Genomic DNA, 27,341 nt, shown 5'->3' with positions numbered 1-27,341 from the left:
CGATTACTCGCCACAATCGATCCTGACAAGGCTACAGTACAGGCAGTGTCGAAATCCCTTGCTGCGAGCCTGCAGTGACATTGTTGCCCCGCACTTATGCGACCTCTTCAATGCCTCCTTACATTCCGGTCGCCTACGGAAGCCGTTCAAACACACCCTGCAGTCGCCACTAACTACAGACCCGTGTCGTTATTACCAATTGTTGCGAAGCTGCTTGAAAAGGCAGTACATCGCCTCTCTTGTAAGGTTCCTCGCGGCAAACAACGCGCTGCCGACCACCCAATTTGCATACCGCACAAACCACTGCACTGAAGATGCTTTTGTACTCCTGACGGAGAACATTCTCAAAATGCAAAGGACGCGCAACTAGCCAGTGGTGTGTGTTTGCTGGACATGTCAAAGGCTTTCGACAAATTCAAGCATGACAATCTTGTACGCGATCTTTTCGAAGTTGGCCTTCATGGCACTGCACTCCAATGGTTTGCAGACTACCTCGAAGGACGCACCAAACAAGTGCAAATCGCTGAAGCCATTGGTGTCAGTGGCACGTGCTCATGTGGTGTTCCACAGGGTTCCGTTTTCGGACCCGTGCTTTTCAAAATCTAAACCAGGCATATGCCCACCAGTTGCCAACCCATCCCTCTCAGTACAGTTTCCTGACGATATTGCTCTCACGTTCAGCCACCCTGATTGCCATGAAGTATCGCGAGTTTTCACAAAGTCTACATCCCAGATTGCTTACCACCTCCAGGAACGGAATCTAATCCTGAACACTAGCAAAAGCCATGTCCTGCAAATTTCCGGCCAAGACATAACTGTCAAATGCCGTGGAAACCCGCTACCAGCAGTTCCCCATGCGAAGTATCTGGGCAACACGATAGACGAGCACGTTCGATTTGACGAACACGTTACCAATGCTGTAAAGAAGGTCTCGCAGAAGATGAGAGCACTCTGGAGAGCCCGCCGTTGCCTTACAAGAAGGTCCAGAGAGCAGTACGTGAAATCCGCTGTGATGCCAGATTTCCTCTACGGGTCCGTGGCGTTCTCTGGTCGCCTTCAACAATACTAGCGGTCCCGCCTTCAGGTCCAGCAAAACAGTGAGGCACACGCCGTATTCGGCCAGCCACCTCGTACAAGCGCCCAACCTCTGCTTACTCGTCTGCAGCTGTATGGCATCAAAGAGCTCCACAAGCAAAAGACCCTTGTTATGATCTGGCGTTGCTCGATTGGTCGGGCAAGCAATGCACTGCAAGCCCTTCTGGAGCGTCCCAGTACTCGCACAACGCGCGCGCCATGCAGCTTGGGCCTTCCAGTGCCGAAATCTCCAAAGCTGGTCACGACCGTCCAACCGCTCGCGGGTCCATTATATGGAACATCCTGCCAATCCGACATGTGTGTAGTATTACCCAGTACCACCAGTTCAAAGAAGCCTACCTTCTGTTCTGTCTTGCTAGCAGTAGCACCCACTACTGAACACTACAGGAACCTTTGAACGTTTGCGGTACTCCACAGTACCAGTCATGTGCTGTTTACCGCCTCCCCGTTGTTGTGTTCTAACGTTAACGTTATTCATTGACTGAGCGTTCTTTGCTTTTGTACTACACCCTGTTATCATGTTAGGCTATTTCCTACAATGATTTATTTTTTCCACTCGCTTCCATGTAATTGGGCGAGAGCGCCCGTTTCCTTCTGCGAATTCAAATACAAATGTACCTACCTACCTATGCGGCCGGGGAAAGGAAAATCATTTGGCAAAATGCAAAACGCTACTAATTTTGTCTGGTGTGATGACTACCATCTTGTAGGTTTACTGGTGTAGCATGTTCTTGTGTGGAGCTTCAAGGTAAACTGAGTTCCGATTGCTGCAAGAGTTTACCTTTGGTCAACTTCAGTGACAGTGGCTTTGCAACTGCTAGTGACAGTACGCGACAGGCATTTCCTTGTTGCAAGTGTCGCATACATGCCAACTTGGAGGCTTGAGTTCCCTGGACAACGAGGCTAAATTCCCTTGATTTTGTCTGTGTTTTTTTGTGGACACAAGTTTTTCTAGCGCATCCATCATTAGCAGATCTATTTTTCATGATTGCTGCTCAATCAAAAGGGATGTCATTGCATTGAGCTGGAACTGCACAAGTAATTTTCTGTTGACTACCGTTATACCGACGATCCGTTGCAGTTCACCATGGGTTGTGTTGTCTACTATGTGTGTGCTGTGTGCACTTACAACGGATTTTCAAGTTCGAGGAAACATTAAAAAAGCGTCATAAAAGGGAGAATTTCGATTTCAAAAGTTCCATCTCAATCCCTGGACTCTCACAGGACATCCTGGACCCCGGGACAAACACCCTCTTCACTGGACTGTCCCGGGAAACCCTGGGCGTTTGGCCTGTATGGTGTCGTATGTTACACATACTTTATGGTTGTAAATACAATGCTGTAGTTTTACATCTCTGTATGTCCTTGTCCATCTCGTCCATCTCTGTATGTCTTTGTCCATCTCGTCCATCTCTGTTTGTCTGTCTATCTGTCTTTCACTAACGTTTCCACGCAAACTTCACAACACACCACACACACACACACACACACACACACACACACACACACACACACACACACACACACAAACACAAACACTATTGCATATGTTTCTCTGCAGCTAACTTTACTGCCGTTCTAAGTGGCTTCACCGATCAAGAAAGCGTTCTCGTTCAGAAACACAACATAACGCTCGATAACACAAGCATATTTGACTTCGCTCCCAACGTGCCTACAAACGCTGAGTATCGTACGTACAACTCAACTTGCTACGAGGCTACAGCACCAGTTAATGGATGTGAATGGATAGCTTTCACCAGCCCACTTAATTTGGAGTGGGATACGTACGAGTTGCTCTTCTTCGACCAAACTACCGATATGACGCCCGTCAACCAATACAAGTACCCCGTGATCGTCTTCAAATCCTACGGTAAGGCTTGCCACTGTCCGCACAGCTGTGAATGTTGTTGTCACAGTTGTGTATGGTGTTGTTGTCACAGTTGTGTATGGTGTTGTTGTCACAATTGTGTATGTTGTTCTAGTGTGATCATATTTTCTGACAGCAAATGATGAGCTGGGGGACCATTTTGGCAAAGCCTTTTCCAAGGTTTCCAAAATTCATTCCGTGTGTGTGTGTGTGTGTGTGGGTGGGTGGGTGGGTGTGCGTGCATGTGTGTGTCTGTGTGTGTGTGTGTGTGTGTGTGTGTGTGTGTGGATGTGCGTGTGTGTGTGTGTGTGGGTGTGCGTGTGCGCGTGTGTGCGCATACATGTAATGTATTTTCTTTTCTTGTAGATGTAAGTGTAGCTCCCACCACCATGGTACCTGCAAGCACAGCAGTACCTGCAAGCACAGCAGTACCCAGGAGCAAGGACAGCAGTACAATCACCATCAAGCCTACGGCCAAAGCTGCCTGTAAGCCTAATTTACTGTGCACGCTACAACCAGTCTACACTTGTGACTAAAGAAATTCTTGGCCCGTCGAGTCCATGAACCCCACTGATGGTATAAAAAAAGTATACTTTACACATACGTAGAGTCTACAATTGTCTACATTGTAAAAAAATCCACTAAAATTAAAGTTACTTACTGTAAATCAACAAATTTTGAGAAGCTTTGGCCGATTTCGAAGTGAAGTGGTTTTGCCGTCGTCAAACTTTGGCCGGCCGTGGGATTTAAAAGGAGAAATCGATCAGTGGTTGTTGCTCTCACATGCTAGCATGGCTCAATCATGCATCATTTGAAGTTATGACACACATTGGCCTGCGATTTACATTAGCCGGCTGGCACTAAGCGGCGGGACTATTTTGGCAAAGCCTTTTCCAAGGTTTCCAAAATTCATTCCGTGTGTGTGTGTGTGTGTGTGGGTGGGTGGGTGGGTGGGTGTGCGTGCATGTGTGTGTCTGTGTGTGTGTGTGTGTATGTGTGTGTGGATGTGCGTGTGTGTGTGTGTGTGGGTGTGCGTGTGCGCGTGGGTGCGCATACATGTAATGTATTTTCTTTTCTTGTAGATGTAAGTGTAGCTCCCACCACCATGGCACCTGCAAGCACAGCAGTACCCAGGAGCAAGGACAGCAGTACAATCACCATCAAGCCTACGGCCAAAGCTGCCTGTAAGCCTAATTTACTGTGCACGCTACAACCAGTCTACACTTGTGACTAAAGAAATTCTTGGCCCGTCGAGTCCATGAACCCCACTGATGGTATAAAAAAAGTATACTTTACACATACGTAGAGTCTACAGTTGTCTACATTGTAAAAAAATCCACTAAAATTAAAGTTACTTACTGTAAATCAACAAATTTTGAGAAGCTTTGGCCGATTTCGAAGTGAAGCGTTTTTGCCGTCGTCAAACTTTGGCCGGCCGTGGGATTTAAAAGGAGAAATCGATCAGTGGTTGTTGCTCTCACATGCTAGCATGGCTCAATCATGCATCATTTGAAGTTATGACACACATTGGCCTGCGATTTACATTAGCCGGCTGGCACTAAGCGGCGGGACCATTTTGGCAAAGCCTTTTCCAAGGTTTCCAAAATTCATTCCGTGTGTGTGTGTGTGTGTGTGGGTGGGTGGGTGGGTGTGCGTGCATGTGTGTGTCTGTGTGTGTGTGTGTGTATGTGTGTGTGGATGTGCGTGTGTGTGTGTGTGTGGGTGTGCGTGTGCGCGTGGGTGCGCATACATGTAATGTATTTTCTTTTCTTGTAGATGTAAGTGTAGCTCCCACCACCATGGCACCTGCAAGCACAGCAGTACCTGCAAGCACAGCAGTACCCAGGAGCAAGGACAGCAGTACAATCACCATCAAGCCTACGGCCAAAGCTGCCTGTAAGCCTAATTTACTGTGCACGCTACAACCAGTCTACACTTGTGACTAAAGAAATTCTTGGCCCGTCGAGTCCATGAACCCCACTGATGGTATAAAAAAAGTATACTTTACACATACGTAGAGTCTACAGTTGTCTACATTGTAAAAAAATCCACTAAAATTAAAGTTACTTACTGTAAATCAACAAATTTTGAGAAGCTTTGGCCGATTTCGAAGTGAAGCGTTTTTGCCGTCGTCAAACTTTGGCCGGCCGTGGGATTTAAAAGGAGAAATCGATCAGTGGTTGTTGCTCTCACATGCTAGCATGGCTCAATCATGCATCATTTGAAGTTATGACACACATTGGCCTGCGATTTACATTAGCCGGCTGGCACTAAGCGGCGGGACCATTTTGGCAAAGCCTTTTCCAAGGTTTCCAAAATTCATTCCGTGTGTGTGTGTGTGTGTGTGGGTGGGTGGGTGGGTGTGCGTGCATGTGTGTGTCTGTGTGTGTGTGTGTGTATGTGTGTGTGGATGTGCGTGTGTGTGTGTGTGTGGGTGTGCGTGTGCGCGTGGGTGCGCATACATGTAATGTATTTTCTTTTCTTGTAGATGTAAGCGTAGCTCCCACCACCATGGCACCTGCAAGCACAGCAGTACCTGCAAGCACAGCAGTACCCAGGAGCAAGGACAGCAGTACAATCACCATCAAGCCTACGGCCAAAGCTGCCTGTAAGCCTAATTTACTGTGCACGCTACAACCAGTCTACACTTGTGACTAAAGAAATTCTTGGCCCGTCGAGTCCATGAACCCCACTGATGGTATAAAGAAAGTATACTTTACACATACGTAGAGTCTACAGTTGTCTACATTGTAAAAAAATCCACTAAAATTAAAGTTACTTACTGTAAATCAACAAATTTTGAGAAGCTTTGGCCGATTTCGAAGTGAAGCGTTTTTGCCGTCGTCAAACTTTGGCCGGCCGTGGGATTTAAAAGGAGAAATCGATCAGTGGTTGTTGCTCTCACATGCTAGCATGGCTCAATCATGCATCATTTGAAGTTATGACACACATTGGCCTGCGATTTACATTAGCCGGCTGGCACTAAGCGGCGGGACCATTTTGGCAAAGCCTTTTCCAAGGTTTCCAAAATTCATTCCGTGTGTGTGTGTGTGTGGGTGGGTGCATGTAGTGAGCCATTCAAAAAATACGGAAATTTTGAAAAGTAAAAAGTAAAAAGGTCGTGCGGCTAGTAATAACCACTGAAAGTGTGTGAGTGACAGTTTTTTCTTATCCGGAACATTTGCCTTATCTGAACACCGCCTGACAGTTGTCTGCCCAGAGGTGGTCGGATAATCGATGTTCAACTGTACTAGTAGTCAAGAATTGCGCAGGTACAATATGAGAAACTTTCCAGATTGATGTTCATCTATTCAGTTGGATTTAAAAAAATTCAGTTCGATTTTGTACTGTCTACAATCAATGTGCAGAGCGGTTCGTAGCGATTTATTTTCGGGAATGTGTCATGGTCGTGAAAGTAGCGAAACTTAGTCTCTTTTGAAAGTCTCTCACGTTTCAGTACATGATGGAGTGACTGAGGGTGTGCTTTTCTTTTCTTTTGCTTTTTGTTCAGCCGGAGCCTCTTATGGAGCTGCCATGCCATCTCTCTTGGCTCTAGTTCTCCTGATGGTCGCCGCACTCCATCTGTAAACGCTTGCCACCGTGTCTGCCCTGCAAGAACACAGGCAAGTTGCGATAGCATCACCATGGCTACAGTGCCTCCAAGTCAGTAGCTGCCGGTGCACTGCCAAGGCTCGCTCTGTGTATCCTGGCGGCTTCCGCTGTGTACGAGTACTTTGCCATGAGTAAGGCCATCTACTTGCTCTGTGGCCGACTTACACGGGTAGACGATATCTGGCCACCTTGTTTGTCCCACATTCGTTAGTTCACCATACGCACATTCAAGTGCCGTACGGTCTAGTTTGTACTTGCAGCGATTTCCAATCCAGAAGTTGCTCGTTTGATGATGCATACACATATCTTTCTTGAATTTCTCAGACTCCTCCTGACTTTTCTTGCATTCTCCTGGGTGGTTAACTGCCCCGTGCATGCCGGAGTATGTGCGGTGATGTGCATACGGGGGGACTGAAAAGGATCACAAAGTGGGGATTCTCTGGCCGGAAAAAGCCACTTCATAGCTCTGTGGTATAGATCAGGCTGAATAGTGGCGGTCAATTCTTCAGCCTTCAAGCTGTTGAATGGTGCAATCCCAGCACAAGTTGCTATGGCTTCTGCTGTAGCATTGCTATCATCGCCTCCGGCGATGAGCATCAAATGGTCAATGGTGTGTGTGTGTGTGTGTGTGTGTGTGTGTGTGTGTGTGTGTGTGTGTGTGTGTGTGTGTGTGTGTGTGTGTGTGTGTGTGTGTGTGTGTGTGTGTGTGTGTGTATGTGTGTGTCCCATATGGTGCAGTGGTATGTGCAGTCGATTTCCAATCGAGAGGTTGCGGGTTCAATTCCCGACGATTATGGTCGCACACGTCTTTCTTCTCTTTCTTGGACTCTTCCTGACTTTTCTTTCATTCTCCTGGGTGGTTACCAACAGCCAGTGTATGCCGGAGTATGTGGTGTGGTGTGTGTGTGTGTAGAAAAAAAAAGGAAAAATGGAAAATGAAAAATAGGGATTCACTGGCCAGAAAAAGTCACTACAAACAGCTGTGTGGTGGATACCAGGCTAAAAATAGTGGCGGTCAATTCATCAGCCTTGAAAGCTGTTGAATGGTGTAATCCCAGCACAAGTTGCTATGTCTAACATAGCTGTTCGCTATCATCGCTTCAGCGATGGGCATGTCTGAGGTCTGAGGTCTGAGGTGTGTGTGTGGGGGGGGGGGGATTCGCTGGCCAGAAAAAGCCACTTCATAGCTGTGTGGTGTATACCAGGCTGAATAGTGGCGGTCAATTCTTCAGCCTTGCAAGCTGTTGAATGGTGCAATCCCAGCACAAGCTTCTGCTGCTATGGCTTCTGCTGTAGTATCGCTATCATCGCCTCTGGCGATGGGTGTCCAATGGTCCAATGGTGTGTGTGTTCCGTCTGTGGAAAGGTATGCTCTAGACCAAGCAACTTTAATTAAACGCCACAAGTGCGCGGCAGAGCGTTGCAAGCCAGTGCAACAGCAGCATGGTGCATGCCAATGTGCAGATTGTGGGAAATGATGTCGTAGCAGAGGTGGACTCGTTGTCCACCAATGTCCGTCGAACTCAATCGCTAGCCAGCCCGCTCCTTGTAGGCCTCGCCAGAACCGCCCAACAACGGATGAACGTGCCAATTTTCCTCTACTGTGTCAGCACTGCTCCCGGAGATTTCAGCTATGAATTGGCGGATAATGCTCGAAAAGGTGGCAGATTCTGCTCGAAAAGCAGTGAAATTAGCAGAACCATACGAACCTCATGGCGGGCAATTCCTCGAATTCTGGTCCATTTCTTAATCCACATACTAAACATGCATGAAACTTACCAGAAAAAGTACCGAATTCTGCCAATTTTCCTGCCGGCATTGTCCAGATATGCCTAATTTCAGCAGTCCAGGGACTTGATGTGGTACCGGCATGTATGCTTCTATCCCTCCTCCCGCAATGGGAGCACGTGACCTTTACGACAGTGGGTCAACAGGACAGGACAGGTGTGTGTGTGTGGGGGGGGGGGGGGTGTCAACCAGCTGTGTGATATCAAGAGTACATAACCCCCCAGAGTGTGCAACGCCGATCCAGTTCTGCATAGGGTCTTGGTCGAGCGGAATCGGATCTTCTGATGTCATGCGTACACTCCACACCAGCGCAAGGCCGGTCTCGAGGGAGGGTACCGTTGTTTTTGATCCGAGAGTACCCGCGACTCCCCGGGTTCCCCTCAGATGTGTACGGTATTATGACACAAAGATCCGATTACGCTCGACCAAGACCCTATGCAGAACTGGATCAGGCGTTGCACACTCTGGGGGGTTATGTACTCTTGGTGATATACACCAGGCTAAAACTAGTGGTGGTCAACTAATCAGCCTTGCAAGCTGTTGAATGGTGTAATCCAGGGATTGGCACCCTGGGATAATCCAGGGAGTGTTACCCTGGGGTAATCCAGGGATTGGTACCCTGGGGTAATCCAGGGACTTGTACCCTGGGGTAATCCAGGGAGTGGTACCCTGGGGTAATCCAGGGAGTGGTATTCTGGGGGTAATCCAGGGATTGGTACCCTGGGGTAATCCAGGGAGTGGTACCCTGGGGTAATCCAGGGAGTGGTACCCTGGGGTAATCCAGGGAGTTGTACCCTGGGGTAATCCAGGGAGTGGTGCCCTGGGGTAATCCAGGGAGTGGTACCCTGGGGTAATCCAGGGAGTGGTACCCTGGGGTAATCCAGGGAGTGGTACCCTGGGGTAATCCAGGGAGTGGTACCCTGGGGTAATCCAGGGAGTGGTACCCTGGGGTAATCCAGGGAGTGGTACCCTGGGGTAATCCAGGGAGTGGTACCCTGGGGTAATCCAGGGAGTGGTACCCTGGGGTAATCACAGCACAAGTTGCTACATGTATGTCTAACATGACTGGTTCGCTATCATTACTTGAGGAATGGGCATTTGGAAGTCGGGAGGTGTGCAATGTGAAATTCAACCATGGGGCAGAGATTACGAGGCAGACATGGCACAGCGTTTTCTTGCTGACATGGGCTGTGTGCAATCGGCCACTACCGCATTTGATAAGATCCCCCACCCATTGCACGCAACACTCGTCAAATTATGTCTAGAGCAGTGCATGAATCACTTCACAGATTCCATGCCATTTCGGGGCCCTCAAGTTCAACACAAACCAGGTGAGAGTGTCCGTGTCAGCGCCATGAACGTAGGCGCCGGATTTTACGGCGCCACATATTTCAGCGCCATAATATTATACTTCTGCGCCAGCCGATAAGCGCCGAATATGTCAGTGCCACATAAATCTGCGCCATTATATTTCAGCGCCAACTTAAGGTACAGCGTCATTATGCACAGCTCGATCAAGTACACTGCGGTACAGTTCAGCGCGATAAAGTGTACCTTATCGCGCTTAACACCTTCGCGCTGTAAATTACCGCGCCTTACTTTTTCGCACTGAGTTGCTGGCGCTGTACTTTACCATGCTGATAGTCATGGCGCTGGAGAAGCTGGCGCTATGAAATCATGCGCTGAAGTGCTGGCGCTATGAAATCAGGCGCTGAAGAAGTTGGCGCTGTGAAATCAGGCGCTGTGAAATCAGGCGCTGAAGTGCTGGCGCTGTGAAATCAGGCGCTGAAGAAGCTGGCGCTGTGAAATCAGGCGCTGTGTCTTCAGTACCTCGCTATACAGGTCGATGTATGGAGGAAGCAATGACCATTTTATTACTATATTAGGGGTTATTTGGGCATCATCTTCCAGTGTGACGCTCTAAAAAACATCGGATTTTGCGTTGTTTTGCGGACATTTTGTGTAATTTCTCCATAGGGCCTACTTTGCTACATAGCTTTGCATAGCCCTGGCCCCAATATCATGCTCTAGTTCCTGCAGATAGCCCCCGCCGCACAGAGTAACATCTCTATACTGTACAACAAATCCCAGCCTGAGTAATTAGCCTACTTTGTGATATGGCACATGGTCTTACACCACTGGCCATGATGCTCCTCTACAAGTGCTATGTTCGACCTGTGATTGAGTATTGTGTCGTAGTGTGCTCCTTTCGTCTTCGGTCAAGCGACTTGACTGAGCTGGATACAGTCCAGGCCCGGTTTGCAAGATCCTACCTCAGGAAACGCAAAATCTGAATCGACTTTAACACACCCGGCCACCCGAGCAGGAACTTAATGAATAAGCTAACATTGAATCCCTTCTTTATCGCACGCAGTTTAGAAGCTTAGTTACCATGCACATATTTATTTTCAGGTATCGAAGTTGCCTACAAATTGTAGCTTCGTTCAATTTCGATATTAAAATGCAGAGTGGGAGACGCCCAAACAAAAAGTATTCACCCTAAAGCAATGACCACATCAGAATCGTTGTTTCTCTTCCAAACCTCCCTCTTATGGAACTGTCTCCCACCGGGACTAACTGCAGAACCATCCATTGTTGTTTTTAAGAAAGAGCTTCGCAAACTCACTTGCAAACATAGTGCTACTCTCTTGTATGCCCACACCACCATGTACATTATGATAACCCCAGTCACGCTGCACTACTTTTCACTATGTACTTTTACCATGTTTACTTTAGCTCAGACAGGTACAGTGATGGCAACTGAAATCCGACCCCTGAGCGGTGCGCTCACATCGCAAAGACCCAACATGGGATATTAAAACTACGAAATAGAGACCGCTAGAATGTGAACGCATCCCTAGGGGGTCGGATTTCAGTTGCTAGCACTGTACAAGCACATCAGTGTAAGTACATGTACATGTACACCCTTCTCTTTGACCAAGCCTCGAATGCCTCACTACAACGCAGTCTAGATGAGCTTCGTGCCTGGAGCAAGAGATAAGATGGAGGATTGCGTTTGAGCCATCGAAATCGCAAGCCATCACTCTGTGCCGCGGCCACCAGCGGACAGTGACTTCACAGCTGTCATTCGGCGGAACTCCTCTCCCACCAGATGAATCTGTCAAGGTGCTCGGAGTGACGTTTGATTTTAAACTTAGCTTCAGACTACACTTTCGGCAAGTTGCACCACGTGCTAAGCAGCGGCTGGGCCTCATGCGGAAGGCAGCATCCCTCCTCAGCCACGCGGCAGGTGACTGTCTACAAAGGATTCGTCAGGCCAATGCTGGAAAATGTCACTATTCCGCGAAAGGTCTCTGCTCTCTGCCTGTTGTATAAACTGTGTGACTGTGGCCATGGTCTACCTCAATTAGTTGCGGCCATGTGTCCTCCCCCCACAGGCTACGCCGCCACGTCATCGCCGCACACGAGCAGCCCAACAACAACACTATGGCCACCAGCTTGAGCTGAATGTCTCGCCACGAGCTCCTGACTACCTTCTCCGCTCTTTCCATACTGAATCGTGCCAGTGTGGAATAGATTGCCCCGGACGTATCCATCCAGATCTTCACTGCAGGGTTGCCGTCTAACGCTATATTCCGAGCAGAAGATCACATTCTTCTTCTGATCAATGGCAGGTTTCCTGGTCCAGGAGAAGTCATAATTCTGTTTTGCCATCGACAATAGGTCCTTCAAATAGTAGTAATACTACTAATAGGTGATGGCGATCCGGTATGTCTAGCCCCTCCGCGACTTGCCGAGCACATGTGTGTGTGTGGAGCAGTACTGTCTTTGGATCACGCAGCGACGTGTCCTACAGGGGGTTATCCCACCCTGAGGCACAACGCGCTGCGTGATCTTCTGGCTGATGCCATGGGCGCTGCTCTACCGGATGTCCGGATTGAGCCTCTCCTTCTGCCGCTGGAGGGTGAGTTGCTCTCTGGAGCCTCGGCCAATAGAAGAGACGAAGCCAGGTTGGGCATCTGTGCAAGAGGTTTCTGGTCTCGACAGTAGGATGCATTTTTTGGTGTTAGGCCTTCAGCATCCGTGTTGTCGAGGGGGAAACTTCTTGCACAGATGTCTAAGAATGATAGCCAGAAGAAGAGAGCATATCTGCAGCGTCTAGTGAATGTTGAGAGAGGTGGATTCACACCTTTGGTCTTCAGTACCAATGGCCTGTGTGGACGCGAATATCTGCGGGCTTTAAGAGAATTTGGTCGGCTTGATTGTCATGCTTCATCCTGGCTTGCAGTATTCATTGGTCATGAATGCAAGATCTCTTTCGTTTTGGTCAGGCGGTTCGTCACCTGTTTCCGCGGTTGCCGGGCCTCATATTTGCGTAGGCGACCCGGGGCTTTGTCATTTCTGGATGAGTGCCGTCTACGGTCTTTGTAGACGCACCTTCCGGTTAATATCGACCTACAAGGGGAAGTTCAGGCAAAAATTAAAATTTCACCAGTTATAGTCTTCGGGGTGCTGAGTCGAATGGTCTTGATCCGAGAAAGCTGAGACCCTCCCTTCCTACTTGAATCCCAATCGAACTCGCGCACTTCCACCGAAACTGGGTGACTGCGCCCTACGAGATGGGGATTTGTATGCAAAATGTCACTAAAAGCGCCATTTCGTTCTTATAAAAGCACGGATGACCGCAATTGGCCCATATGTTGTAGTCTTTTGGACGCTGAGTCGACTGGTTTCGGTCCGAAAAGGCTGCGATGCAGCGTTCACCCCTAATTCCCAATCGAACATGGTTGAACAAGCGGTCACGTGCTCCTGCGTACACCAGTCACCTGGTCACCGTTCCTGCAGGGTACAACTTACAGCCTGTTTTGACCTTTTTTGGGTGCAGTCCTGTCACTCGAGTTGAACCTTGGTGTGAAAGTTGTCGCCTGCTGGCGTGGTGACCAGGTGATTTTGGCACCCAGGAGCACGTGACCGCTTCTTCAACCATGTTCGATTGGGAATAAAGGAGGAACGCTGCATCGCAGCCTTTTCGGACCAAAACCAGTCGACTCAGCGTCCAAAAGACTACAACATGTGGGCCAATCGTGGTCATCCGTGCTTTTATAAGAACGAAATGGCGCTTTTAGTGACATTTTGCATACAAATCCCCATCTCGTAGGGCGCAGTCACCCAGTTTCGGTGGAAGTGCGCAAGTTCGATTGGGATTCAAGTAGGAAGGGAGCGTCTCCGCTTTCTCGGACCACGACCATTCGACTCAGCACCCCGAAGACTACAACTGGTGAAATTTTAATTTTTGCCTTAACTTCCCCTTTAACAAGTAGGGATGGTCTGGAATTTTAGCCGGCTTTCAAAGTTGCGCTATTGCAAATGATCGTCTGCTTTGATAGTAGAGACTGCTAATAATTGCCTGGGTTGACTTTGGATTTTTCTTCAATCATCTTTCCGATCACATTGTCATGGATTTTCAATAAGTTCTTTGACACTAATAGCTGTTTTCAATGTTGACCGACGAGACCACATGCACACGACGCTTGCAGACGACAGCACGAACAGACAGTTCACCACTGACTCACCAGTCACACTCCACACAGTTATAACTCCTAACACAATGGGAGGGGGCAGGGGGGGGCAGGGGCAGGGGGCAGGGGTATGTTCATGACTGTACTGCTGACACAGTGACAATAGAGAGGTGAAGTTACACGCTTTTTGCCCTTTTTCAAAACGCGGTGCAAATCTCACGTTTAATAATAGCTATGAAAAGTATGAATGCCGCAGACATCACCACGCAACATTGTAATAGGTCGCCGAGTGATATCAGGAGGCACACACAAGAAGACTGACTAATATTATGTTATTCGGCTCAATCTGCCTGAAGTTATGTATACAACTGCTCCGGCTCAATCTGCCTGGAGGGACTCGGAAAGGAATACAACTGCTCCGGCTCAATCTGCCAGGAGGGACTCTGTTCTGTTCTGTTATGTTCTCAAGAAATGAGTAAAGCATGGCAGCTTTTATAGGGCGAAAAGGAAGGAGATCATCATAGAGTCTGCATGAGCCATGAGTCATGAAAAAGGGCAAAAGTCTGTTGTGTCAGTCCAAACAGAACTTGGGAAGGCATAGCAACATTATCTAAATGTATAAGGATGAAAGAAGCAAACGGAACTTTGGAGGAGAACAGAGGCCAGGGAGGGCATTAGCAAATGGATGCAAACAGGATCTAGAAAGGGTCATGACTGTCCCGCGCATGACCTCAGTCAGGGTCAGGGAGGTACAGTACAACATGTGGGTGTAAGTACATGTGCATACAGGTGTGATGATCTAAACTAGCAAAGATATGATATGACTGTAGTATGCTATCCAGCAAGCGCAAGGGAAACACAAGTGGTGAGAAGTGATATAATAATTATCAGCTTTGCAGGCTTGTCAGCAAAGGAGTGACAAGAGTCATTCAGTGCATGTACGTGTGTACATGTGACATGATTAGAGGTCAGTACATATAGATGTAGTAGTCAGCTACAGTTCAGTACTAGCAAGGCCGGGATACTACAACATGACAATTTGTTCAAGGTTTTGTTTTGTGTGTTTCCAAAATTGATTTTCACGCTCCGATCATCAGTGGAAATACGGAACTAAAGAGATCAAGGGAAAAAACAAAGGTTAAAAATCCAAAGAAGTGTGACACATGACGGGTAACTTGTGGTAAGTATTACAAAAAGTGAGAACTAAAATAAAGTCTGAAGAGTAAGTGTGACAAACGGGCATGAACAGTGCTGTTTTTCCCTTGATCTCTTTAGTTCCGTATTTCCACTGATGATCGGAGCGTGAAAATCGATTTTGGAAAAAACCAAACCTTGAACAAATTGTCATGTTGCGTGGTGATGTCTGCGGCATTCATACTTTTCATAGCTATTACCGTACTGGCAATATATGTTGCCGCAGTGAGGCCATGAAGCGTTACATTGGCACATGTTTGCCGCACGCAGGGCGTTACATGCAAAGTCGCACAGGAGCCGTTACACAGGTTTCTATATTGCCGCAGTCCTTTTTTTTGCTATTGCCGCATCACTTTTTTGCTATTGCCGCATCATTTCTTTGCTTTTGCCGCATCATTTTTTCTTTTCCTCCACATTGAAGGCACAGAAATTCAGTTGCTATCCAACTGTTACAAACCCGACGGCAAAGGGCGACAACGATATCAATATTTGTATTTGTATTTATGGATTCTCCAAATAGAAGACTGTATATTTTAACTGTCAGAGTGATCTGTTCACAAAAAGATCATCAAAAGGAAACTGACATAGGGGAAGAGCGCTTTCACAGTTTTCAGCCTTTTTTTAAGTGCAAACTGCAATGAAAAGATCGCCGCACCCCGCCGGACGCGCGTTACGAACTCAACGAAAATTTGTCGCACTAGCCTGGTCGCGCGTTACGCCGCACCCCCCTGCGTTACGCGTTACGCGGCAACATATAATGCCAGTACGGTATTAAACTTTTATCTCCACGTAGATTATTTGTAAATCTCACGTTACGTGTAATTTTTAGAGGTTAAGTTACACGTGCGACGCGACGTAAATTTTGCCTGGCAGGATTAGTTCGCACAAAATTAATATCAAATCTTCCAACAAACTCGATAAAACTCGATAAAACTCCGGAAACTCACTCAAATTCGGTCGGGATAACCAAGCGAAACTTCCAAAACCCACGTCATGAACTTACGTGCAGGACAGTCAACTCACGTAAAACACGTCAAATTTTACGTGAGTTTTTTCACTTTTGACGTAAAAGTTCACGGACGTAAGAATATTACGTGAAACTTAACCTCTAGCTCTCTAGTCCTCCAACCCCTCACCGGCGAGCTTTTCCGATACCGGACGGCGCCCACCGAGGATCAAGCCCGTCTGGATGTGGCGGCGAGTGGCGTGTGGGGAGGACGGTTTGAACGCGTTTATCTTGATGTACGGGTGTTTAACCCTTTCGCTCCTTCAAACCGTTCCTCTTCTCTCGCTGCTCGCTACCAGAGCCATGAGCGAGAGAAGCGTCGCAGGTATGGTCAGAGGGTGCAAGAAGTTGAGCGAGCCTCCTTCGTACCTGTCGTATTCTCAGCCACAGGTGGAGCCGGTCGAGCTGCTTCCGCTCTTCTCAAGCGAATTGCTGCTCTGTCTGCAGAGAAATCCGGAGAGCCATACGCAATGGTGATGGCGTTGCTGCGTTGTCGTCTTGGTTTTGGTCTCCTGCGTGCCAGTGTTGCCTGCCTTCGTGGTGCCCGGCGGATGCGCCGCGTCAATGATCAGTCTGCTGTCCTCGCAAACGCGGAGGCTGCATTGATTTAACTTTCTTTGCAACTCCTGCAGTCTAGGTACTGAGTATCATTGTTATCTTGTGTGTGTGTGTGTGTGTGTGTGTATGTGTGTATGTGTGTATGCGTGAGTCAACAGCTTTGATAAAGTTATTGTGTTTACCCCTCTTGTTTTCTCATCATTGTGTTGCTTTTAATTTTTAATCTTGCCCGTAAAAGAGGCTGTTTTAATTAAAAAATATATATACAGTAGTACTAGTATATATAAAGTAGTTTAGTGCGGTACCAGGGAGTCGTAAAATACCGGTATTTTACGACTCCCTGGTACTGTACCTTTTGTTTTGAAGTTTTTGAAGGTTTGTAGGTTTCAAAAGTCAACGTGGTAAAAATATTGTTATTTCTGCTCCCTCATTCCCTCTCTCTCTCTCACTCCTTCCCTCTAGACTCTATCTCCCCTGGCCCTTCTCTCTCTCTCTCTTTCCCTCTAGACTCTCTTCCCTTCTCTCTCCCTCTCTCTCTACAACTCCAGCTCTTTCTCTCTGGCACGGGAATAAAATGACCAGTTCGGAAGACCAGTCTAGTGCCGTAGCGGCCGGAGCTGCAGCAGCAATGCCAGCACTTGACGCCAATGACGGTGTGCAATGCGTAGTCCCTTCGTCAGTCCAGAGTCGAGATTTGAATGAGGATGAGTTCGACGCTCGACTAGCATGTTTGGCGACCAGTGGCCACCTCACCAATGCCGAGCAATTGCAGTTGGTAGCGAGCCTGATAGCGCAGACCGTTTTCAAACCTGCGGACGTGGCGCTCTCGCGCCTGCGGGCGATCCGACCCGCCGCGGAAGCGTTCGTACGGCGCCTGACGACAGCGGAAGAGCAGCAGGCTTGGTCTCGCTATGTGCTGGCGGCGCCGGTCGAGCCGCAGTGCCGTCGCACGGCGCTGCACATATGCGCGGCCTCGGATCGCTACCAGCATGCCCTGGTGCTACTAAGGATGGGCTGGGATGTTGACACGCGCGACATCCGCGACTGGACGCCGCTGCGCACGGCGTACGTACACGGCAGCGAGCGTGTGATGCGTCTACTTTACGAGCATAGCCGTGATCGGGAATCGAGAGCGTGCATAGAGGAACACGACTTGCTACTGCAGCATGTCACTACTACTAATAGGAGTCCTTCGGCCATGGACGCAGACTCGGACAGCACTGGATCTGCGAGCAGTAGTGGTGACGTCGTGAACATCCACCGCGCCATTGTGCGCAACGACACAAGCCTAGCCCTTCGTCTCATCGAGTCGTGTACGGAAACACACGGCCACGGTGGTGGCGGTGGTGGTGGGGAGGTGCCGTCACTGGCGGGCACGGTGTATGCAGTGCACCACCCGCTGAATTTCATCGACGGCAGTGCAAGCTCGGCGTCAAGCCAGACTAGCGTCGTGGACACGGTGTCGGACGCGGGCCAGAGCGCTCTGTTCTACGCGGCCATGCTGGGACGCGGCGACGTGGTGCGGCGCCTCGTGCGCGTGCCACACGTGCAGCTGAGCAGGCAGCTGCACGGCCTGCGACTGACGGCACTCGCCGCGGCCATGTGTCGCGGCCACGAGGATGTCGTACGAGTGCTGCTGGCCGCCGGCTCCACCGCGGAGTCCGGCAACGCGGCATTGCGAGTGTCCGACATCGTGCACGGCTTTCTCTACGGCGTGTTCTCCCCGGACCCCGCGTGTCTGCGGCTGCTCTGCGAGGACGCGCGCACACATCCGTGCCGCGAGCAGGCGCTCGCCGAAGCGGCCCTGTTCACCGCCTGCTCCCTGGGCTGCCAGGGCACGGTGCGAGCATTGGTGGAAGCCGGTGTGGATGTCAACACCAACGCATGGTCATTGAATGGTAAGTCCCGGGAGAGGGGGGGGGGGGGGCAAATACTTAGTGGAAGATAATCGCTTTTCCAGCTTCATCAGTTTGGATGGAACTAATGACTAGATAGATCTTCGTCCGACAAAATGTTGCTGCATGAAATGCCTGAAGGGAACGTTTCGTAATCGAAAATACCGATAACACAATAGGGTCCTGTACATGCAACAACCAACAGGGTCTATAGGATGCTACGGTATTTCGTACTTGACGTCGATGGGCATAAGGGTTGTTCCGCGCTGGGTCTTTTGCAATGTGAGTGCACCGCTCCAGGGGTTGGATTTCAGTTCCGAGCACTATATTTTGAAGAAACGCCTCCTGTAGCCTTGTGCTCTCTTTGCCACTGTGTGAATACTCAAAGAAGAACACGAGAACTCTGCCTTGTGCTCTCTTTGCCGCTGTGTGAATACTCAAAGAAGAACACGAGAACTCTGCCTTGTGCTCTCTTTGCCGCTGTGTGAATACTCAAAGAAGAACACGAGAACTCTGCCTTGTGCTCTCTTTGCCGCTGTGTGAATACTCAAAGAAGAACACGAGAACTCTGCCTTGTGCTCTCTTTGCCGCTGTGTGAATACTCAAAGAAGAACACGAGAACTCTGCCTTGTGCTCTCTTTGCCGCTGTGTGAATACTCAAAGAAGAACACGAGAACTCTGCCTTGTGCTCTCTTTGCCGCTGTGTGAATACTCAAAGAAGAACACGAGAACTCTGCCTTGTGCTCTCTTTGCCGCTGTGTGAATACTCAAAGAAGAACACGAGAACTCTGCCTTGTGCTCTCTTTGCCGCTGTGTGAATACTCAAAGAAGAACACGAGAACTCTGCCTTGTGCTCTCTTTGCCGCTGTGTGAATACTCAAAGAAGAACACGAGAACTCTGCCTTGTGCTCTCTTTGCCGCTGTGTGAATACTCAAAGAAGAACACGAGAACTCTCTACTTTGAAGCACAGTAAAAACCTGGTTTAAGCGACCGCCCCACGGTGCAAGCAAAAGCGGTCGTTGAAGCCAGGTGGTCTTTAGAACCAGGGCCAACAGGTTCAGTGTAGAACTGCCGGTGCATGGGAAAACGGTCATTAAGAGCAGGTGGTCGCTAAAACCAGCCTCACACGCTAAAGGGGAAGTCCGGTGGAAAAATTACATTTCAGGGTCTGTAGAGTTTGGAGCGCTGTGTCGAATGATGTTTGTTCCACTTGTACACTCCGAGAAAAAGTTCTTGAGATTCTCGGTTTGAAAAACTGAGTTTGGGGGGGGGGGGTCTGCGCCATGACATCACGCTGCCGCGCCACACCCTCTGCAACGTCATAGCGTGCAGCTAGGTCAAGAGGAGTGCGTGAAAGCAATATAGTGTCAATGCTATTTCCAATGGTTTGGCGACCGATAGTAGGTGGTGCAAGCGACCCCGAAGACGTAACTCCATGTGAGAGTGAGAATGCAGCCGTGGTTGATCTTCATGAGCTTGGTCTCGGGCTGAGAACTTCGCTGTTCTGCTGAAGCGAGACACCACTGATCTGAACGTTTTAGGTCCGGGAGCTGTTCGTTGTGTTGTCACTTGTCACGGTTGTGCACTCATCGTTGTAGCACAAAATAATGAGGCAGGACTATTCCATGCAGAAAGCTAAAAAAATTCCTCCTCAAAGCACAACCACCGGCAAGTAGAAACGTACTTTCCCTGACAACTTGACTGTACATACGACTGAGACGAGCGTTATCATTAATTTTGTTTTATTATCAGCCTTTTCGTGTTGACAGGTCAGTGAGGTGCTAGTACGAATGCAACAGTAGAACAGGAAACAAAGAAAAAATACAATAATTATGAGAGTAGTAGTACATGGTTTTACTTGAAATAGATAAACCTTGTTTTGTTGACAGCATGTTGTTGGGTGTTGACAGCGTGTAACAGGGTGGAGGACCACCGTGTTCAGAAACAGTGACCTTTCTACAACCATCCACGGTTGTTGGTTGACAGCACGAAACAAGGTGGAGGACCACCGTGTTCAGAAACAGTGACCTTTCTACAACCATCCACGGTTGGTCGTAAAGACGTGAGCTCTACCAACCGTGGATGGTTGTACTTGTAGTAAGGTCACCGTTTCCGAACACGATGGTCCTCCGCCTTGGTACACGCTATCAACCAATAACATGTACTGTAAAAGCGGAAATTTTCGGAGGTGTAATATTTTCGGTATTCTCCAAAATCGGCGGTTCGGTGGAGGGAAATTTTCGGTAAACCCGCTTTCCAGGTAAGTGTTGTAGTACATGTACTTTTAGTACGTACATAACACATGTTGTTAGTTTGACAGCATGAAACAAGGTGGAGGACTCTGTGTTCGGAAACAGTGACCTCACTACACGCATTATGGTTGAGATGGTCCCAACGGACCGGGGCTCTGCCAACCGCGGAAGGTTGTAGTAAGGTCACTGTTTCCGAACACAGTGTCCTCCAACTTGTTTCATGCTGTCAATCTAACAACATGTGTGAACTATAACAAGGTTTATCTAATACATAATACTAGTAAGTGTTGGGTTATATAACACTATACATACACCGAAGGATGTACCCAGAGTGCTTGACAGTGCTCAACACCACAAAGGCAGAGCGTAATACACAACAGAACAACAAGGACAATCAAGGCTTGTTTGCTGCTACTTTAAGTTTCATGCTCACGCAATCATAACACTATACATAGCACATGTACACACATTTTCGGTGCGTTTATTTCCGGTAAAAATTGTCGGCACCGAAGCTACGGAAAATAAAACACCACCGAAATATTCTGCTTATACAGTAGTACATTGTACATGTACATGACAAGTCCATGTCTAGACAAGTCCATGTCTTGACAAGTCCATGTCTTGACAAGTCCATGTCTTGACAAGTCCATGTCTTGACAAGTCCATGTCTTGACAAGTCCATGTCTTGACAAGTCTCTTGTGTATATGTGTGCTTGTGCATGTGTGTATGCGAGTGTGTTATATGTGTATGTGTGTGTATTTGTGTGTGTGTTTGACTTTTAGGGGAAACCCCTATAATGCGAGCCATGTACCACGGTCATGCCGAGGTAGTCGAGTATCTCTCCACCTGTCCTGGCATAACCTACTCAGGAATATGCCAGCCGTATATGCGAAATGAAAGTATCCTGCATCGCGCCGTGTATGGTGGAAGTGTCTGGTGCTTAAAGAAGGTCTTGACTGAACATACAGACTCGGTTAGTGTTTGTGTATTCGGCTGTGCTAAGCTCTGTCTCGCTGTGTGTATGTGTGTGTGTCTCTCTCTCTCTCTCTCCCTCTCACACTCACCCTTTCTCTCTCTCTCTCTCTCTCTCTCTCTCTCTCTCTCTCTCTCTCTCTCTCTCTCTCTCTCTCTCTCTCTCTCTCTCTCTCTCTCTCTCTCTCTCTCTCTCTGCCTATCTCTCTCTGTCTGTCTGTCTGTCTGTCTCTCTCTCTCTCTCTCTCTCTCTCTCTCTCTCTCTCTCTCTCGCTGTCTCCCTCTCTCTCTGTCTCTCTCTCTCTCCCTGTCTGTCTGTCTGTCTCTCTCCCTCTCTCTCTCTCTCCCCCTCTCTCTCTCTCTCTCTCTCTCTCTCTCTCTCTCTCTCTCTCTCTCTCTCTCTCTCTCTCTCTCTCTCTCTCTCTCTTATTTCTTTTCTATAATTTCCCCATATGAGTTCCTATCAGTTGCTGTGAACACCTTGAGTGGAGAGCGCTTGCTCGAGCGTTGAACCGGGTTCTTAATCCACCATACCCAGTTCGCAAGGCTGGGCGGGGTTGTGAGCAGGCTTTCATTTCATCTTTTCTTATTATTTCTTATTATTTCTGCTTTTCATCTCATTACAAAAATTCTGCGCATAAAATCTAGACTGACAACTTGCTTGTTAAATCATGCACCTGCTTTCAGGCATAAAAAACCCTGTTGTAGAGGTCTCAGTCCTCATTTGTTAGACTTACCTGTCTTTATAAATGTAACTTACTCTCTCTCTCTCTCTCTCTCTCTCTCTCTCTCTCTCTCTCTCTCTTCTCTCTCTCTCTCTCTCTCTCTCTCTCTCTCTGTCTCTCTCTCTCTCTCTCTCTCTCTCTCTCTCTCTCTCTCTCTCTCTCTCTCTCTCTCTCTCTCTCTGTCTCTCTCTGCCTCTCTCTGTCTCTCTCTGTCTCTCTCTGTCTCTCTCTGTCTCTCTCTGTCTCTCTCTGTCTCTCTCTCTGTCTCTCTCTCTCTCTCTCTCTCTCTCTCTCTCTCTCTCTCTCTCTCTCTCTCTCTCTCTCTCTCTCTCTCTCTCTCTCTCTCTCTCTCTCCCCCCCATGCACCCTCTCTCGCACGCTCACGCGCGCGCGCGCGCACACACACACACACACACACACACACGCGCGCGCTCACGCACGCGGGCAAACGCTGTTGCTTGGCATACATGCAGTTTAAAATCTATTAACGTGTGTATGCGTGTGTATGCGTGTTTGTGTGTGTGTGTGTGTGTGTGTGTAAGAAAAAAAGAAAAAGACCAAAAATAGGGATTCACTGGCCAGAAAAAGTCACTTCAAATAGCTGTATGGTGTAGACCAGGCTGAATAGTGATGGCCAATTCTTCAGCCTTGCAAGCTGTTGAATGGTGCAATCCCAGCACAAGTTGCTATGGCTTCTGCCGTAGCATTGCTATCATCGCCTCCGGCGATGGGCGTCAAAGGTCAAAGGTGTGTGTGTGTGTGTGTGTGTGTGTGTGTGTGTGTGTGTGTGTGTGTGTATGTGTGACTGCATGCGTGCGTGCGTGCATACAAGAACAGTGCACACTGACGCATGCGCTTTGTAAACCAGGACCTGTGTTCGCAGCTTGAAAGTTCTTGTGTGCGAACTGCAACCTTTTGAATGGGAAGCCCAGGTCTAAATTTTTCTCTTTCCTTTCCTCATACGGCAATCGTAGCTGAGCATTGGCAGGCACGTATGCCGAGATTCTCAAAGTTAAGAGAAAGGACCTGTAAGTTACGAGGTATGACTGACAGTCCTCCAAGGTAACGAGATAATATACACTCAGATAGTGCGACAACAACTTATTACAGTAAAACCTGTCAATGTGACCACTCTCATACGGCGACCACCTGTCCCAGAAGACCACTGAAACCAGAACCGAGGGTTTGCTAATTCCAGTCGAATGACCCTGGATAGGGAGGAGACCACCTGGTAACAGAGAACACATTTTGAAGGTTCCTTGAGCGGCGGTCGTCTTAGACAGCTGTTTCACTTTACTGCCGTGGACGTGGAAATCCGGTCGCACGTCTAGCGGCCCCAGGGCGCTGGCCGTGCAGCCGTGGGTAAGCAGTACACACATGCATGACATTGCTCTGGTCGCATCGGATCAACATGTGCTGCACTGCATGCAACGACTACATTCTGTACGCGCTGAGGGCGCCGGCACCGGTCAATCGACTGGATTTCCATGTTCACGACATTTAACTTATTGGTTATTTTCGGCTATTTTCGGCCTGGTGATTGTTTGGCCGAAAATTTGTTGAGGCCGGATTTTTGTTTTGCAAGGTTCAGTGTGACAGTGTATACAGGCAGCAGCAGTACAGGCCGAAAATTTGTTGCAGCCGAAATGGGTTATAGCCCTGGAAGGCGGAAAATTAGAATGTGCCGAACATTTGTAAAAAAAATTGCATTGGCCGAACGTCCGAGTTTAAATGATTATTTTTCTATGTCCATGTTTGGACTGGACTGCACTTTCCTGTTGACGTCTGCAGGGTATCCATGACAACCATGCCGGTCTCAAGCCGTTCTCCATGGCAGCACGCTACAACCAGCGTCTTGCGCTGCGCGTCTTGCTGCAGCACGCAATGGCTGGCGAGCGGCGCCTTCTCCACGCCAGGGCCGATTGCCATGACGACGGCGGCGGAGCCGCGGGCCCACCACCGCCGTTACCGCGCCGACTGGGCGACGCCGTGATCGAGGCGCGTCGCCATGCCGACCCGGGTCTGATGGAGACGATGCTGGCGTCGTCCGTGTACCCGCTGCGGTGGTGGGCGGCTGCGGCCGTGGCGCTACGCCTGCCCACGGAATCCGACGCGGCGCTGCTGCCGCTACCGGAGACGGTGAAGGAGCAGGTGCGTGAGTTTGTGCCGTACAGTGACGGCGACGTGTCTCGTTTGGAGCACGAGCCAAGCGCTCCCCGCTGACACGACCCGTGGAAGTATTGGTATACTACAGTGTTCTTGAACGCGGTGAGAGTGTGCAGCGCACTAGCAAAACACTCCCCGCTAACTTCCCCTCAGGAAGTAATTGTATTATGTGAGAGTGTTCTTGAACGCGGTGTGAGTGTGTTCTGTGAACGGGTGCTCACTCAACAGCTTGGAGGTTGACAATGTAACGGCCAAACATTCTGTGTGATGCTTGACCTTACACTATACACCGCCGTGATCAATACCCTACTCTCGGCACTCCTTGTGGTCTTTGGTCTGCTGGTGCTCCAATGCAGCCTGTTCTATGGATACTGTGATACAGTCTGTTCTGTGGATACTCTGATGCAGTTTATTCTGTTGATGTTCTGATACAGCCTGTTGAGTGTTGTGTGGATCCTCTGATACAGCCTGTTCTCTCTTCTGTGGATACTCTGATTCAGTCTGTTCTGTGGATACTCTGATGCAGTCTGTTCTATGGATACTCTGATGCAGTCTGTTCTGTGGATACTCTGATGCAGTCTGTTCTGTGGATACTCTGATTCAGTCTGTTCTGTGGATACTCTGATACAGTCTGTTCTGTGGATACTCTGATGCAGTCTGTTCTGTGGATACTCTGATGCGGTCTGTTCTGTGGATAGTACTCTGATGCAGTCTGTTCTGTGGATACTCTGATGCAGTCTGTTCTGTGGATACTCTGATGCAGTCTGTTCTGTGGATACTCTGATGCGGTCTGTTCTGTGGATACTCTGATGCAGTTTATTCTGTTGATAATCTGTTGGTTACTATGGTCACCATGGTTACACACTTGGCATGGCCGTTGCCGCGTGACTGTTGCTCTCTGCCCTTAGCATTGTGTCGACGGGTAACTATGACAACCACACCGGAGCGGCATTGTGTCTGACAGCCGTGAGATTCTCTGCCTGCGCATTGTGTCTGACAGCCATGAGTTGAGATGTTCACGCCGAGCGCCAGTGGATATCGGCTGGCGGCCCAGAGATCTCGATGTCGTGCTACCCGTCGTATGCTCAGTATCCGATACACTGTACCTTGAGGCTTCGTGATGCACTCATCTCCTCCGAACACCCCCCCCCCTCCCCTCACTCACGCACGCGCACACCCACACACTCACACCCACATACGCACCCTCACTCACGCACGCGCTCACACACACACACACTCACACACACACACACACACACACACACACATATGCGCGCATGCATACACATACGCATGCACGCACACACAGACTTTGTTATACTACAGCACATTTAGAAATATGTTGAGCTCCGTGCTCTTTGAAAATCCGATTTACGCCACCACGATTTAGACTCCATGCTGAACTTAGGACACCTGTTACTTCTTGACTTGTGTGTGGTTTGGTGTTTGACCTGTGACTTCGTCAGTTGAGTTTTGATCAGCTGGTGGAATTCCGCAAAACTTGGCCGAAATATGTAAACTTCCAAAATTAATTTTAATTAAAAATGTCGTACAGTCATATTCTCTTTTTAAAACTCGTCGCCATTCACTGGGTGTTGTTTCTTCTGTGGTGATACAGTCATTCACTGGGTGTTGTTTCTTCTGTGGTGATACAGTCATTCACTGGGTGTTGTTTCTTCTGTGGTGATACAGTCATTCACTGGGTGTTGTTTCTTCTGTGGTGATACAGTCATTCACTGGGTGTTGTTTCTTCTGTGGTGATACAGTCATTCACTGGGTGTTGTTTCTTCTGTGGTGATACAGTCATTCACTGGGTGTTGTTTCTTCTGTGGTGATACAGTCATTCACTGGGTGCTGTTTCTTCTGTGGTGATACAGTCATTCACTGGGTGTTGTTTCTTCTGTGGTGATACAGTCATTCACTGGGTGTTGTTTCTTCTGTGGTGATACAGTCATTCCCTGGGTGTTGTTTCTTCTGTGGTGATACAGTCATTCGCTGGGTGTTGTTTCTTCTGTGGTGATACAGTCATTCACTGGGTGTTGTTTCTTCTGTGGTGATACAGTCATTCACTGGGTGTTGTTTCTTCTGTGGTGATACAGTCATTCGCTGGGTGTTGTTTCTTCTGTGGTGATACAGTCAGACCTCGCTTATCCGGTCCTCTTTTATCCGGATCCCTCGCCATCCGGAAGAAAATCGTTGGTTACCGATTCACAGCATATGCCATGCATACATACAGTATGCGTGTTTGATTACTGTATTCGGTTCCCTCGCCCATCCTGATATTTTTGTGGAAAACGGGTGTGTGCGGTTACCGGTATACGAGATCTGACTGTAACTGCCTTAAGCCCTATCCGTCAAGGCGACAAGACAAGTTTTTTGTTTGTTTTTTAAAGAAAATGGAATGGACTTTCTGATAGTTGTTGAGCATAAACTACAATGCATCCATTTACACGTGCACGACTCTCAGAAACCGTGCTGACCGCGGCTGGTCCCCGTGGTAGGGAGAAAGACCCAACGGTGCCATCAATGTGCGTGGCATGTGTTGTGAGCTCACCCCCACCGTTAGGCGCTGCATCTGCCACTAGTTAGGATTTATCGGGTGTTAGCGGCCGTCGTGAGTTCCCTTCGGGAACGGACACGATAATTTACTTGTTTACTCTTTGGAGTGAAACGAATTGTCAGCGCCTTCTAGGTTCGCCGTGGTCCCATAGCTCAGTTGATAAGAGCAT

General features: G+C 48.7%; 2 protein-coding genes across 2 annotated transcripts in view; both read left to right on the top strand.

Moving 5' to 3' along the window:
- The window catches only part of LOC135827481 (mucin-2-like), a 130,765-nt gene extending 123,856 nt beyond the window's left edge, over positions 1–6,909 (top strand). Inside the window, exons 15-20 of the mRNA XM_065339974.1 lie at positions 2,657–2,965; positions 3,329–3,448; positions 4,045–4,146; positions 4,739–4,858; positions 5,451–5,570; positions 6,474–6,909. Of these exons, the coding sequence (XP_065196046.1) occupies positions 2,657–2,965; positions 3,329–3,448; positions 4,045–4,146; positions 4,739–4,858; positions 5,451–5,570; positions 6,474–6,550 (848 nt within the window). The 3' untranslated portion in view covers positions 6,551–6,909. The remainder of the gene's footprint in view (positions 1–2,656; positions 2,966–3,328; positions 3,449–4,044; positions 4,147–4,738; positions 4,859–5,450; positions 5,571–6,473) is intronic.
- A 10,068-nt stretch (positions 6,910–16,977) lies between these two features.
- On the top strand, positions 16,978–26,307 carry LOC135827272 (ankyrin repeat domain-containing protein 50-like). Its single transcript, XM_065339803.1, has 3 exons — positions 16,978–18,498; positions 21,532–21,722; positions 24,238–26,307. Exons 1-3 carry the CDS (start codon positions 17,175–17,177, stop codon positions 24,667–24,669), a joined length of 1,947 nt encoding a protein of 648 aa, XP_065195875.1. The 5' UTR covers positions 16,978–17,174; the 3' UTR covers positions 24,670–26,307.
- The last annotated feature ends 1,034 nt before the right edge of the window (positions 26,308–27,341 follow it).

Source organism: Sycon ciliatum, chromosome 11, assembly GCF_964019385.1.
Source record: "Sycon ciliatum chromosome 11, ocSycCili1.1, whole genome shotgun sequence".
In the NCBI taxonomy this organism is placed as follows: Eukaryota; Metazoa; Porifera; class Calcarea; order Leucosolenida; family Sycettidae; genus Sycon; species Sycon ciliatum.
Note: the sequence above shows the minus strand (reverse complement) of the source record. Positions and strands in the feature narration are given on the sequence as shown.

Coding starts and splice junctions, on each gene's coding strand:
- LOC135827272 (XM_065339803.1), top strand. CDS start 17,175: ATGACCAGTTCGGAAGACCAGTCTAGTGCCGTAGCGGCCGGAGCTGCA. Junction 18,499..21,531: donor CAACGCATGGTCATTGAATG/GTAAGTCCCGGG, acceptor TTTGACTTTTAG/GGGAAACCCCTATAATGCGA. Junction 21,723..24,237: donor TGACTGAACATACAGACTCG/GTTAGTGTTTGT, acceptor TGACGTCTGCAG/GGTATCCATGACAACCATGC.